This window comes from Ochotona princeps, chromosome 23 (assembly GCF_030435755.1).
Source record: "Ochotona princeps isolate mOchPri1 chromosome 23, mOchPri1.hap1, whole genome shotgun sequence".
NCBI lineage: Eukaryota > Metazoa > Chordata > Mammalia > Lagomorpha > Ochotonidae > Ochotona > Ochotona princeps.
In genome coordinates this window covers 5468543-5482536 of record NC_080854.1, presented here as the reverse complement: position 1 = coordinate 5482536, position 13994 = coordinate 5468543, and the positions used below count along the sequence as shown (strand labels likewise).

Sequence of the window (13994 nt, the reverse complement as noted above, 5' to 3'; positions counted from 1 at the left end):
CCCATAGCATTGAGAGCATTGCATTGGCCGAACTTCATATAATTTTGGAACTCTCAGAATGGGCTCTCAGGACAGGCAGTGTGAGCATGTTGGGGAACTTGGAAGAGATGCCAAGACACAGGGCGTTCCCCATTCCTACTGTCCCCAGCGTTAGACCAGCAAGCTGTGCTGGGCCAAACACTCAGATGACACTGAGGTTCGAACTTCCTACGGCTGAATTTTCAGCTCTTGTTTCCTTTCACCTTGCTCAATGTTTTCCTTCAATCCCCACTTCCTTTCCCACTTTGAATTTTCACATTGAAAATTGTCGAGGTCATGGTTTTTTACTGTCATACACTTTGGAAAAAAGATACTATATCTTAGTTAAGAAGCAACACCCCCCCAAAAAATTTTTGCAATCAAATCAAGGATTTCCTAAACTTAAGTGAATTAGCCCAGAATATTTAGTCATGCAGGTGAGAGGATCCCACTTGGCTCGTATTCTTCCAGCAGCCTTTCACTTCAGAGAAAGAATTTTGGTCAATGTATTGATACAAATTTGGTTGGAGTAGAAATTGCTTCAACCCATTTCAGGCATACTTACTCTTAGAGAATTCCAGCATATATTGCAAGTATCTGCTTTCTGTAGTGTTTTAAGCTGCTCTGAAATTTTGTTAGGCAATTCTGAGCTTTTGTGTCACTTAAGCGCTAGGTGATGATTGGACAAGCTCCAAACCAGACAAAGGTGTCACAAATGCACAACACAGATGTCCCAAACCAATAGTTCTCAACAGGTAGCCTGCTCGTTGCCCAATGTCTGAGTGCTTTCCCATCGATTATCACACTTCTATTCACATGGGAAATTACAGTCATACACACAAAGAGACTTCAAACAGGATGTGGAATATTAAAAGATAATGTGAATTTTCCATGATTTCTTTGATAATCTTCTATGTATGCGTCTGTACATACAAGAGTCTATTTTGATACTAATCTAGTAACATCTGTCTATAAAACCTGTAGGCTTTAAAAGATTTTTTCAGAGTGACCCCAGGAATATGATGACTCACCCCGTAAACATTTCCCTTGCAAACATAACATTGTGACATTTTCACATATTGGGAGACAATACACATTAGAATTACATTTTATAATATTTTTATATAAGGACCAGTGAAGTGCCTCCCATAGACCGGTAAGTGTTTGGGGTTGCAAAAGCAATTCAGGAAGTAGATCTTTCAAATCTTAAACAGAATCTGAAGATCTATCTTTCATACACATATCTTTATTATTTTTTAGGCAAATGTGTTTCGTAGAAGCATTCGATTTCAGATGAATTGGAGTTTCAGGATGTGAGTTCAGTACCCCCCCCAAAAAAAAACTGAGGAGCAAAATTCTTTGTCCTTCAGGATGTGCTGTATCTTTGCTATATCTAGTTAGTTAAGTTCATTGATCATTCAGAGGCAAAAGAAGGAAAAACCTTAAAAATTAGGAGAATTATCATTTCTCTTCTAAACATATCATGATTCAGCTTTGAGAGATTCACCTAAATATTGATGTTATTTTCAATGTCTTAACTATCTGGGGACAGGTTAACTATAAAAGAAAGATATCCTATTGTTAGCTGTCAAAATGTTGCCATCCAGGTTGCAATTATTTTCCCCTCTGGAGAGGATCAGAATGGCCAAGATTGTCCTGGGTGGCAATTTAAGAATAACCTGTGTTTGATTAATTTTTAAAATACCCATTGGTACCTCATTGATGTTTTAATTTGGATTTCCCTTATTGCCAGAAAACTTGAGCATTTTTTCATATGTTTATTTGCCATTTGGGTTTGTTCCTTTGTGAAGTGTCTGCCCATTTCCCGTGCCCATTTCTTGAGTGGCTTGTTTGTTTTGACATTTTGGTTGTTTTGTATCTCTTTGTATATTCTGGAGATTAGCCCTCTATCACCTACGTAGTGGGTTGCTTTTTTACTTTGTTGATTATGTCCCTTGCTGTACAGAAGCTTCTTAGTTTGATGAGGTCCTATTTGTTTATTCTGGTCTTGATTGCTATTGCCTTTGGTGTCCTTTTTAGGAAGTAGGGACCTACCCCTAGATCTTGCAGAGTATTTCCAACATTTTCTTCCAAAAGTTTGAAGGTTTCTGGATGTAGGTTTAAATCTGTTATCCATTTAGATGTTATGTATAACATGTTATGTTATGTATGTTATATGTTGTGTATAAACTAAAATTGAAATGTCAATGAGGTGGTCACAGAAGGTGGTTAAGAACTAGCATTTATTTTTAACATATTGGCTACTCATTACTATGTCGATTCCATAATGATGTAAATTTTTACTGGTGGTATGTTGGAGCTTTTAATTGATCAGGATGATACTCTGCTGGCTCTGTCTTCAAACCAGAGAGGGTATACCTAAGAAGCCATTGAACTTGACTGGACAAAAAGATGCTGGACTCTATGTTTGGTATATGCTTGCAATGAGGGAATCTCAACTGAACTTGAACTATGGTTATGCAACAAGGTGGAGGAGTCCACCATGGGGGGAGGGTTTGGGGAGGGGTGGGGAGAATCCCAGTACTTATGAAACTGTGTCACCTAATACAATGTAATTAATGAATAAAAAAAAATACCCATTGGGATGCCTATCTTCTCTGGCTTGGGCTCTCTGCTCTACATCCCTTGAAGTATATCACCTGTTGGTTAAAACTATGACAAAACTTAATCATGAAATAATGGATTCACATACTGTACCATTCCAAGGAATAGTCTCAACCTTGGCAGGTGAAACTAATTGACAAATAAAGATGAGATGCAAAAGCCTTTGGGGAAGGAAGGGAAAACCTAGGCTCTTGGCTATACAATTCATTTATGTAAGGGGACTGCAAACCTGCATTGACTTGTTCTTGACAGTTTGCCTAGGCACCTAAGCTCAGGAGTCAAAACAAGACCAAACACAGCTCTCATCTACAAGCCGGTTCTACTGAGGCAGGGCACATTTTTGATGAGTTCTACCTCTTCAGCTTTCTTCTGATTCTGTGCTTTTTGTTAATGTTCTATTTCTTTTCAGGATAAAGAGAGGAGGGGAACCCTTTACCTCTGCTCTGGAAAAAGAAAGACTAGCCCTAGCCCTTTCAGAGGTTTGAGACCTAATGACCACCCATGTCAGCAGCCATCTTGTTGGCCCAACTGCAGCCTGACCCCAATTAGTAATTTTCAGTTGATTCCCCTTCTGGAACCCACACATTTTGAATCATCGTGTAATCCTTTTAACCACAAGATCCTAATTTAGAGAGAGGAGCTTGAATTGCATGTACAGAACCAGTACATCCCAGAGGCACGTTTAGAGAAGCAGACCAGCTAACCCCAAAGCACGTGTTCCTTCTAATCAGCCTCATCTCTCTAAATATGACAGTACTACAAAAAAAAAAATCTTATTGAAAATAGAATGAAAAATGACTTATTTTGGTGCAAAACATTGGAAATTTATGCATAGTTGTTTCAAAGCACACATTTTTCATGAGCTTTTTGAAAACACTCTCATATGGATAGATTTCAAGAACTTTTGCGCCAAAAATAGACTTCGTTTTTCATTCCATTTCCCATCAACATTTGAAAGGATCCTCCTCTTTCAGCTGAAACATCGCCTCTAAGCAGTTTGCAGCAGTTCTAAATTTCAATTCTCAGTCTTGGGCTGTTTAGACCCTCTCCCAGAGAATATTCGGCCATATCTGGGGACATTTTGTTGCGGCGGAGGGGCGAGAGTGTCTAGGATCTAATGAGAAAAGGCCAATGATATTACTTAACGTGCTGCGGTGCTCAAGCAGTCTGCTCAAAGAATCTCACCCAAAATACTAAAATAGCCCTGAAGATGAGACAATCGGATTCAAAGGATGCGGAGATGTAAAGCCATTTCCTAAAAGGCAGGTTGCTTGGCCTCTGCCTCCCTCATTTGTTCCTTCTTCCCCATCACAGATGACAGCAGCCTTCTGAATCTAACGCCCTACCCCTTGGTGAGAAGACGAAAAAGAAGGTTCTTTGGGCTCTGCTGCCTCGTGTCAAGCTAGACGGTTCTCCCGGAAATCCCCGTCTGCAACACCCGGCAACATCACAAAACCGGAGGCTCTCCACGCAGCCGAACACACAGATATTGGTTTCTGACTATATTTTCTATGCTTCCCGGTTACTTTTCTCTGCCTCCCCTGCGCTTTTAGATGATTTTACACTTGAAAGCAGCTGGCATCAAGGAAAAAAAAGAACAGATTCCCCAAGCAGGCTGTTTTTAAAAGAATTTTTACAGCTGACATCATGCATGTCTGCTCTAAACAATGCCATGACCGATGCAAGAATTAGGACTTTTAAATGATCGAAAGGTTTTTTTATGCATTATACAGAGAAAAATGATTTCACATATATTAGTATATCTCTAGCCCTCGTTGATCTCCTGTGAGAAATGTATCACATATGAAAGAGGTCTTTAAACATAGAAATCTATTTAAAACTGTAAAATTGTGCTCAAAATGCCAATCAGTATTGCTAGAAACAAGTTATAAGCTAACATATGCCACCTCACTTATTGCTTTTTCTGCACTCATTGATGGTTAGTCTTCCATTCTGTCAGACTCTAAGAGCTTCGACATGAAAATATCTTCACTTATAATGCAACAAAACAAAAACATATATTTGAAAACACAGTTTGTAAATACACAGTAATCCTAATACCGTCTTACACTGCATTTTGGGCAACTAATTTCCTTCGATCCAATGGTGTCTTTTTCTCAGCTTCTTGGAGAATGAAGTAATCCCGTCAGGCAATGGTGTAGAAACATATACAAACCACCCTCTGATGTAAAATTGAATATGATCACATTTTGTTCTCATTGAAATCTGAAGCATGGTGTCTGCCCATCAGCATAGCGTTAACTCTTCTAGGGCATGCTGGAATTAGCACAGATCGTAACAATATTTAACATTTTACATTGTTAATAAAACTTTTTTAGTTAAGCTTGTCTCCTTTTAGATGACTATGCAGATCTGACTTCTCCAGTGCGTACTTGGTGTCTTGTTCTACGCTTAGAGTCTTGGAAGCAGGACACATTAAGCAATACTACATTTTAAAACAGAGGCAGCCACTGCTTCATGTTGCTGCTTCCTCCACTAACCTTGTAACACGGTACAAATTTTGCTCTATTTTCCCCGCTTCTTCCTTCGGCCCATTTCCCAGACTGATTTCCCTCGGGTTGAGCAATCAAGTCTGCACTTCTTGTCTTGCTTCCCATTGTCTGAAAAACCTTCACGGTAGACACAAGGCACCAGTGTCTGGTACAGCAGAAGACGGGCTGTATCCCTACCCATAGTTTATCCAAGACACGTCCTCAGTCCTAGCCCTGTACCGTCTGGTATTTATGTGCACAGGCATTTATATACTAGTATTTTAACCTAAAAACCAACTCTAATAAAACTTTTAGCATTAGTAAAGATGAACAGAGGTACAGATAAGCTACTCAAATAATTACAATAGTAACTTGAATCCTATGAAACTGCTAATATTTGACTGTTTTGACCTATGAAAACTAGCAATTCCACACAGTTTAACCTAATAGCTGGTGTTGTGAACATTTAACCTGGAACTGTCTTTTTAGCTCTTTTCATTGAAAGTGAAAAATGATTTAAGGAGTTGCTACAGAAATCAAAAGGCTAGACAGGTCTCTATTTAGATCACACCAGCTTGCTGTTAGTCTTATTCTCGCAGTCTAGAATTGCGTTCCAATGAACTGGTAATCAATGCATGCATCTAGGTACGCCTGGCTTCACAAACAGAAGCACACTTGACAAATTATGAAAAATCATGGTCTTCTAAATCAAACATTTGCAAAACAATTGTGAGAGTATATTACTTAAAGACTCCTCGTGTGAATACTCCCTTGCAGAGTAAGCAGGCACCATCAACTCTTCTTGGTCAGCAATGCTGAATTTTGTATATCAAGTGTATTGAAAGCTCAGTGTCCTTTTCTGAACATGGTTCTATATCCCTGAGGTTTGGCTTTTCAAGTCCAGTCTTCTGAAATTAGTAAGCGACCCTGTACAGTACGCTCTTAGCTCCCTGTTCTCTCCATCCTTTCCACTCTATTGAACCCTTTGCTTCAGCCATACTCCCACCATTCCACGCAAAGTCATCAATTGATAAACCCACCCTGGGTGTTCAGCTTGTTCTTCTAAATGCCTGACCTAAATCCTTTCTGCTTGGTTAATTTGTACTCACCTCCACTTTAATCTCCATGTGAGAATAACATTTACCTTCTGTGCCACTGTCCTTTGTACAACTAAAGACTGTTAATAAATTCAGGTCTCACCTCCTTGTCTGAGAAGGCTGTAGTAGCTATTCACAGAGATGGGAATTTGTCTAGTTACCCGGCCAGATTTTCCATGTCTAAGATAATATATTCATGCTCCTCATCTTTTATTCATAGTGCCTATTTTCCAGCCTTCGATTAGTTTTTTGTAGTTCCTATAGATACACTCCAAGATGTATAGATCTCCCTTCAGTAGCAGGTAATCCAGTTAAATTCATGCTGAAGATCCCAATACACCTGTAATGGGTCATAAACATAGTCATCATTTCCCATTAGACAGGAGCTACCCCTCTGCTGTCACCTGCCAAAGGACTTTCTCAGGTGTGGTCCCATGAGATGACGTTTCACTGTCTTAGTTTCCTGTGGGTAATTCCCTTTGAGATTAGCAACATCACTGAGCTGATCTTTCAGCATAAGAAGAAAACATCAATCCTATTTTTCTTTGCATGTGTCTACATACTTGAAACAGAAAAGGATGTAAAATTATTGTGACACTCAATGAACCACTGTATCTTTTTAAATTATTATTATTAATTCCACTGTTTTATTTTGTACCTGCATTAGTTCTACTTTTTGCATGTGTTACTTCTTTTTTTTAATTTATTCATTAATTACATTGTATTATGTGACACAGTTTCATAGGTACTGGGATTCTCCCCACCCCTCCTGAACCACCGTATCTTTAATGTCCTGTGTTGATTTGACATGTTCTTTGCAGGTAATCTGAAAAATATCACTATGTATAAAGAAAATAAAGGTCACCTGAATCGCATCACTGTTACATTGATATTTTTAAGTATATATGATGGGATCAAATTTTATGTCTTTCATATATACAGTTTTAAGAATATACTACATTGCTTTTAAATGGCATTTCTGGTCTTTTAACTGATCGGGGACTGAGCTCATTGGCATTTCTAGATAACATTTCCAACCTAAAGCGTCATTTTCAAAAACTATGTTCATGAAGGTTTTGCCTGCCTCTGCAGACTAGCTATCTGGCTATGTCATTATTCAGGGATGCACTGAAAGCTCTAGAATCAGCACAACCTTGATGACTCCTCTAATGCATTGAAGTTTTGAAGGGAAATGCTGACTTTTCAATCCTGCCAGGCCATTTTGTTCATCCATGCTGCTATAAAACATAAAAAACAAAGAAAAATTGAGTGTTTGGCAATACTGCCACCTATTGAAAGGTGATCTTCCAAGCCAGTACAAGAGTCTGGTTTGCTTTAGACAACAGTCATGTATGCTGGACTGACAATGACCTCCTCCGGAATTTCACACCCTGCAAGTCTCCGTTTTGAAAGAAGTAGCGATATCATCCAGTCTAACTCCCCACTGCAGTCAACCACCCGTAATCAATGTTTGTTGTTTCTCTGTGTTTCTGGAATGTCACCAAATGCAAAATACTCAACTTGGAGGTAACTGTAGATAAAATGAGACACTTCAGCAAAAATATTGGCCTCAGAATAAATCATTAGAATCGAAAACTACAACTCACAATAGACTCATGAACGTAAAATAATTGTGAACCAATGAGAAAAGATTAGATTATTATTATTTTGTGATGACTATTTAGCCATTGGTTGAGAGAAATATTAGATTCATACTTCCTAACTTTCAGAAAAGCAAATTGTAGATGAAGTGAATATTTAAATTTAAAGCACAGGAGCTAAAAAAAAAAAGAACTTTCTGAGCATAATACCAAAGGAAGAAATCACAAAGATGAATAGATTAACCAATTAAAAATGCAAAACTCCTTTAATAGTGAAAACAAAACTAAGACATAACAGTTTGAGATCTCTCAAAGTTTCAACTACTACTTTCGAGAAGAACTTTCTCTCTTCCCAGCCTAATGTTTCCACTTTATTCTTTCCTCATTGTACTTTTTTTTTCACTGTTTATGAGATCCCCTCTCCCCACCACTGAAGCAGAAATACAAGAAGACAGCAAGAATCCGCTGCAGACTGTTGGGGCCGCAGCAACTAAACCAATCTTGGACAAAATAAGCATCTGATAAAAAAAAAAGATGTTTCTTGAATGGATGAGTAATGAATGACATTTTATAAGAAACAATCTAATTTTCTAGTAGCAAATTAAGCCGGGGACACAAACTGGCACTACACAATAAGCTAATCATTTATAGTAGGAAAGAGTTAGCTATACTAGCAATAGAAAATGCAAATTGTATGCCATACTTTTTCTTACATAGTAGCAAGGTAGAATATAAAGAACTAAATACCCCAGAAATAACAAAAACACCTGAAAATGACCATTCTCTCGTGGAGTGAACAGGACTATAGAACTTTCTAGGGAGTATTTTAGCAATATATTTTTTCTGTGTGCCCAGTAATTTCATATTAGGAAAATTCCACTTGAAGAACTCAGGAGGGAAGAATGTGCTAAGTTGCATTCATTCATTATCCAAAAACTGTTATTCAGGAAAAGATGCTCATAGCAGAAGGATCTGAAAGAAAAGGAAAGGATAAATGAGCCAACATTATAGGGTTGGTTAAATATGGTATGTCCCTCTAGTGAAATACTGTGTATCTGCTAAGAATGAACATCTTATGTGTGTTTACGATATCTCAAAAGGAAAAAGGAAGTTACAGACATATCTGTAGCATGATCCCTTTTTAATAATATATGTGTGTGTTTGTGCGCATATGCTCATTTAAAAAAAGAAGGGAAGGATATTTGCCAAAGTGATATTAGCATTTATCTCTGGGAGGTGAGATTTGGAGCAATTATATTTTCTTTCTGCATATCTGTACCTTCGAATTTTCCCATAATGAGCATGTTGTAATTTTCAGGGAATAAGCAACAATGTTCAGAATATATATTCAATGACAAATACATGTTATAAAATAGTATGTATAGAATGACATGATATTTGTAAAAAGAAAATATATATAAATAAATCTGTATGTATATGTATATGCATAAGAAAGCTAGGCCATACACTAAAATGTTAAATAGTAGTTATTTATGGGTAGTGGGATGATGGGTGTTTCTGGTTTTGTTTGTTCTTTGTTTTTTGCTTTTCTGTGTTTTCTAATTTTTCTACAATGACCATGTATTCCTTGTGTAATAAATACTAATAATAAAAGTTTTAAAAATACAAGTGAGTTGGGGAAAAAGCTTTTTGACCACTTGTCTTTGTTCTGCCCCTTTCCCTCATCCCCATTTGGCTTCTTTCTTGTTACCAAAATGTGGCCAATGAGGCTAAGGAAATACCTTGGCACCAGGACTCCTCAAAATGGGAGACAAGTGGACGGATGGGAAAAAGAAGGAAAGGGAAGGGAGGCAGAGGGAGAGAGAAACTGTCGAGTGAAGTCAGTGGAAAGAAAATTAAAACAGGCTTCAGAAATGTTTTCACTAATGTCTCTAAATTTGGTACAGGCTTTCTGGTAGCTTTAAGAGGAGAAATGCTCACTGGCTGATTTGAATAATTTCATTTTCTGGAAGTGACGCAGACCCTAGTCAAAGTCTCAGGTGCACTAATCAAGTTCAAATATAGCATTTGCAATTGTAATATCCATTCATTTTTAACAGATACCCCAAGTTTCAAAAAGGCATTGGCCATTAACTCCATAACCCAGGTCCTTTAGGTTCTCTCGGGTATGGGAGTGCTATAAAACTAAATTTCGACCAATCGGCTATGAATGCAAATTCCAAATAACATTATTGAAATAGAGGTAAGCATTTTATTTTTCAAAAGATTTATTTACTTTTATTGGAAAGTCAGATTTGCAGAAAAAGGAGAGACAAAGAGAAAGAGCTTCCATCTGCCAGTTCAGTCCCCAAGTGACCACAACAGCTGGAACTCAGCTGATCCAAAGCCAGGAGCCAGAAGCTTCTCCGGGTCTCCCACTCGGCCGTAGGGTTCCAAGGCACTGGGCCATCCTCCACAGCTTTCTTAGGCCACAGGCAGGGAGCTAGATGGGAAGTGGAGCAGCCAGGACATGAAGTGTGTCCATATGGAATCCTAGCACAAACAAGACAAGGACTTGCACCACTAAGCTACTGCAATAGGCCCAGGCGTAAACAATTCAAACCATCAGAGATTGTAGGAGTCAAAGCAACCAGTTGGGCTCCATAGTAAACACGACATGAGGATGGCATATGCTCCTTCGAAGACCCAAATCACTCCTAAACTACCACTCATGACAACTAAATAAATGAACCACTTCTTTCTTAAGACAGTCATAAGAGAATCTTTGCACAATTTGTGTAGGACCCGATGTGAGCAGAGAAGGTGCTCGGAACCCATGAGTAGGGGTCCTGCCTAAGCCAGTGTATAGTATAAGTAAGCCATGTCTCAGAAACAAGGTAGTCCTAATCCTGGAAGAGGTAGGCAATTTCCCATCCACTTGTTCTCCTCAAGGCACCATCCAGTTATCCCCTGGTATCATAGGGAATTGGTCCAGGACCTGCCATGTTTCACAGACAGAAAAGTCTACAGATGCTCAAGTGCTTTATATAAAAAGTCATAGTGTTTAGTTGCAACCTACATACATCCCACGTGTGTGGTAATGTCCCACCACTTGCTTCCCCAGATAAGCATCAGCAGGAGCCTAGAATCAGGAGGAGAGCCAGGGTTCAAGTTCAGATCCTCCAATATGGGATATGGGCATCCCAAGTGCTGACTTAACTACTATACTTTACATCATATCTAAATTATTTGTAATACCCAATTTAAATGGTATAAATTCCACATGAAAAATCATGACCATCCCTTTGCACTGTTTAGGGAACAATAACAAGATGTCTGTATATGTTTGGTACAGACATAATTCCTTTTTGTTTTAGGATAATCCCTGAACTATGGACACAGAATCCACAAATGCAGAAGGCTAATTCCACTACATCAAAGGCACAGTGTCCATCTCTGCCATCTGGTGTGGAAAACCTGTGGCTGCTGGAACAATTCATCACATATTTAGTGGTCTGAAACAGCTACAGCTTACCCACTTACAAATCTGAAGATCAGAAATCACATCCATTGGTCCAGAATCAATGGGTCAGCAGGCTCTGGGGAAGAATGCTTCCTTTGTTTCTTCAAGAGGCCTCCTGCGTCTCTTGGTTCATGGCTCCCTCTTAGATTCATGTACACAAATGGCATCTCCAGTTTTCTCTCCTACTGTAGCTTCTGCTTTTACAATTGCTCCTCCCTTATCACTCAGAGCCTTCTATCTGACGATTATAAGAACACTGGCTGTTACACTGGGTTTACCCAGTTAAACCAGGATACTTTCCCAGCTCAAGTGCCTCAACACAATTAGGCCCACAAAATTCCTTTAGCCATAGTAGATAACATCTACAGGGTTATCTTCTGTACTTGGGAGTGCATGTGTCTAGCCAAGGCATTCAAGCTATTTCAAGCTCACTACATCCAGTTAGCGTAATATCATCAACTTAGCAGACAAGGGACTCCAGGTTTCAGGGATTGGGAACAATGCTGGGACGGTGTCATTATTCTGTCTGGCACAAGCCAATGTTACTTGGCCCGCTTGTAGCCTCTATCTTTAACCAGGTACACCAGTCTCTACTGCAGATGGCCTGGCCTTCCTTCAGAACCTTTAGGGCACACACTGTGACTTTTGTATTGGAGTTATCTGAAGTCTCCACAATACCCAGATAACTAAGCTGCTGTGGGCTCTGCCAAATGCTGCAACCTAAATCTTCTACAGAATATCTGCTTGTTCTGTGACCTGCTTAGAAATGATCTTTTCCACACTACAAAGCCAGAGGGCACGCCCTATCTCTCTAGTGTAAAACGCACTGCTTCCTAAGGAGCCTGAATAGACCTCAGAGTTCTTTTTTGTTGTACAGGACACAAGGAACAGCAACTTGCGTTTGCTTTGGAGGGGTTGTGGCATCACCAATGAAGCAGACCCCTTAGTCTTCGCGAGGTTTATTTCCCATACTAGGGAGTTCAGGTGTCTTGCCAAGACTTTCAAGGTACTTTAAGCTCAACACATTCAGTTAGCGTAATGTCATCAACTCAGAGGGTAAATGGAATGTTCTCTAGAAAAAAACAATCGGCTCCAACCGTGCTTTCATGAGACATGAGATTTTCTAAAAATAGAAGACCCTACTTCTAAAGATACATATTTATTTTTATAGAAAAGGCAGATCAGATATATGGAAAGAAAGAGAGAAAGATCTTCCATCTTTTGGTTCACTCCTCACATGGCCACAAACACCAGAGCTGAGCCAACCTGAAGCCAGGATCCAGGAGCTTCTTCCAAGTCTCCCACATGGATACAGAGTCCCAAAGCTTTGGGTCATCCTTAACTGCTTTAAACAGGCCATAAGCAGGGAGCTAGAAGGGAAGTGGAGCAGCTGAGACACAATCTGGCACTCCTATGGGATCCTAATGCTTACAAGGTAAGGATTTAACCATTGAGCCATTGTGCCAGGCCTAAGAGCCTACTTCTAAAAGAGCCACCCATGGGCATGAATCTATGACTACATCTACCCAACAAGTAAAACAAACAAACAAATCACACAGTGAGAACAGAGAGTACTGTAGAAATGCAAGATAGAAGACATAGAGAAATCTGGTACCCAAAGGTCATTTGCAGACATGAAGTTAGGCTACATCCCAGTTATACAACTCCTGCCTAATACTGCACATAGGAACATCTAGAACACTGTTTTAGTGGTTAGATAGAAGCCCATGACCATATGCACAATTTGTAACTTTGCAGATACACTCGCTGGCTGATGAAACCCAGTCTGGGCTTTAGGGAGCTCCTACCCATCTGCTTCTAGAGAACCCTTCCTGAACCACTTACAGGTAACAGGTTTGTTGCCACTTAGATGAAAGCTGCTGTTCTTACTGGGGAGTAATGGCACCTCTAGAATCAAAATCCACTGAAATATTTGGTCCCAAAGCACGTTTTAACCTACCACTTAAGACACATTCCTGGCGTAGGCCTCTGACTCTAGTTTCCCAACAACGTAGATCCTGTGAGGCAACAGTGATGCATCAAGTCTTGGGGTTCCAGCCGCCCACACGGGAGAACTGCCTCCTGGCGTGGGCCCCAGCCTAGCCCTACCATTTGGGGCATTTGGGGAGCGAAGCAGCGGAGGAGCACTGGCCCATATCCCTCCATAGCTTCCCTTTATTCTCCCTCTCCCAGTCTCTCCAATCTGAAACAGCTAACAAAAGTGAAATATGTTTGTGGCCAGCATCATGTGTGACAGTGTAAGCTGCCACTTGCCATGTTGGTTCAAATCCAGTTCCTGCCGACGCGTCTGGCATGGTGGCAGAAGACGGCTCACCCATGTGGGAGACCTGGATGGTGTTCCTGGTTTCTGGCAATTCGGAAGTGATCCAGCAGATGGAAAATCTTTACTTCATTCTCTCTCCCTCTCTCCTTTTCTCTCTTTCACCTTTCCTGTTAAATACATAAGTGAACAAATCTCGGAACATTAACCAGAAATTTCTGGTTCTAAATCCCACATGTATATTAGAACCCCTTGAGAAAAAAAATAATAATGATGATGATGATGATGACGAAGAAAAGAAAATTTTAAAATGTCTCACACCAGACTGATTAATCCAAAAATCTCTGGCTCTGAGATAAGCCCTTCAGCATTCTTACCATTCTACATATAGACAGGTGATGTGAACAGAAATGCAGA

General features: G+C 39.7%; 1 protein-coding gene across 1 annotated transcript in view; it reads left to right on the top strand.

Annotated features, from left to right (window-relative positions):
• The window catches only part of RGS7BP (regulator of G protein signaling 7 binding protein), a 109082-nt gene extending 102474 nt beyond the window's left edge, over positions 1-6608 (top strand). Inside the window, exon 6 of the mRNA XM_004583737.4 lies at positions 3958-6608. Coding sequence (XP_004583794.1) covers positions 3958-4049 — 92 coding nt within the window. The 3' untranslated portion in view covers positions 4050-6608. The remainder of the gene's footprint in view (positions 1-3957) is intronic.
• Positions 6609-13994: the final 7386 nt, after the last annotated feature.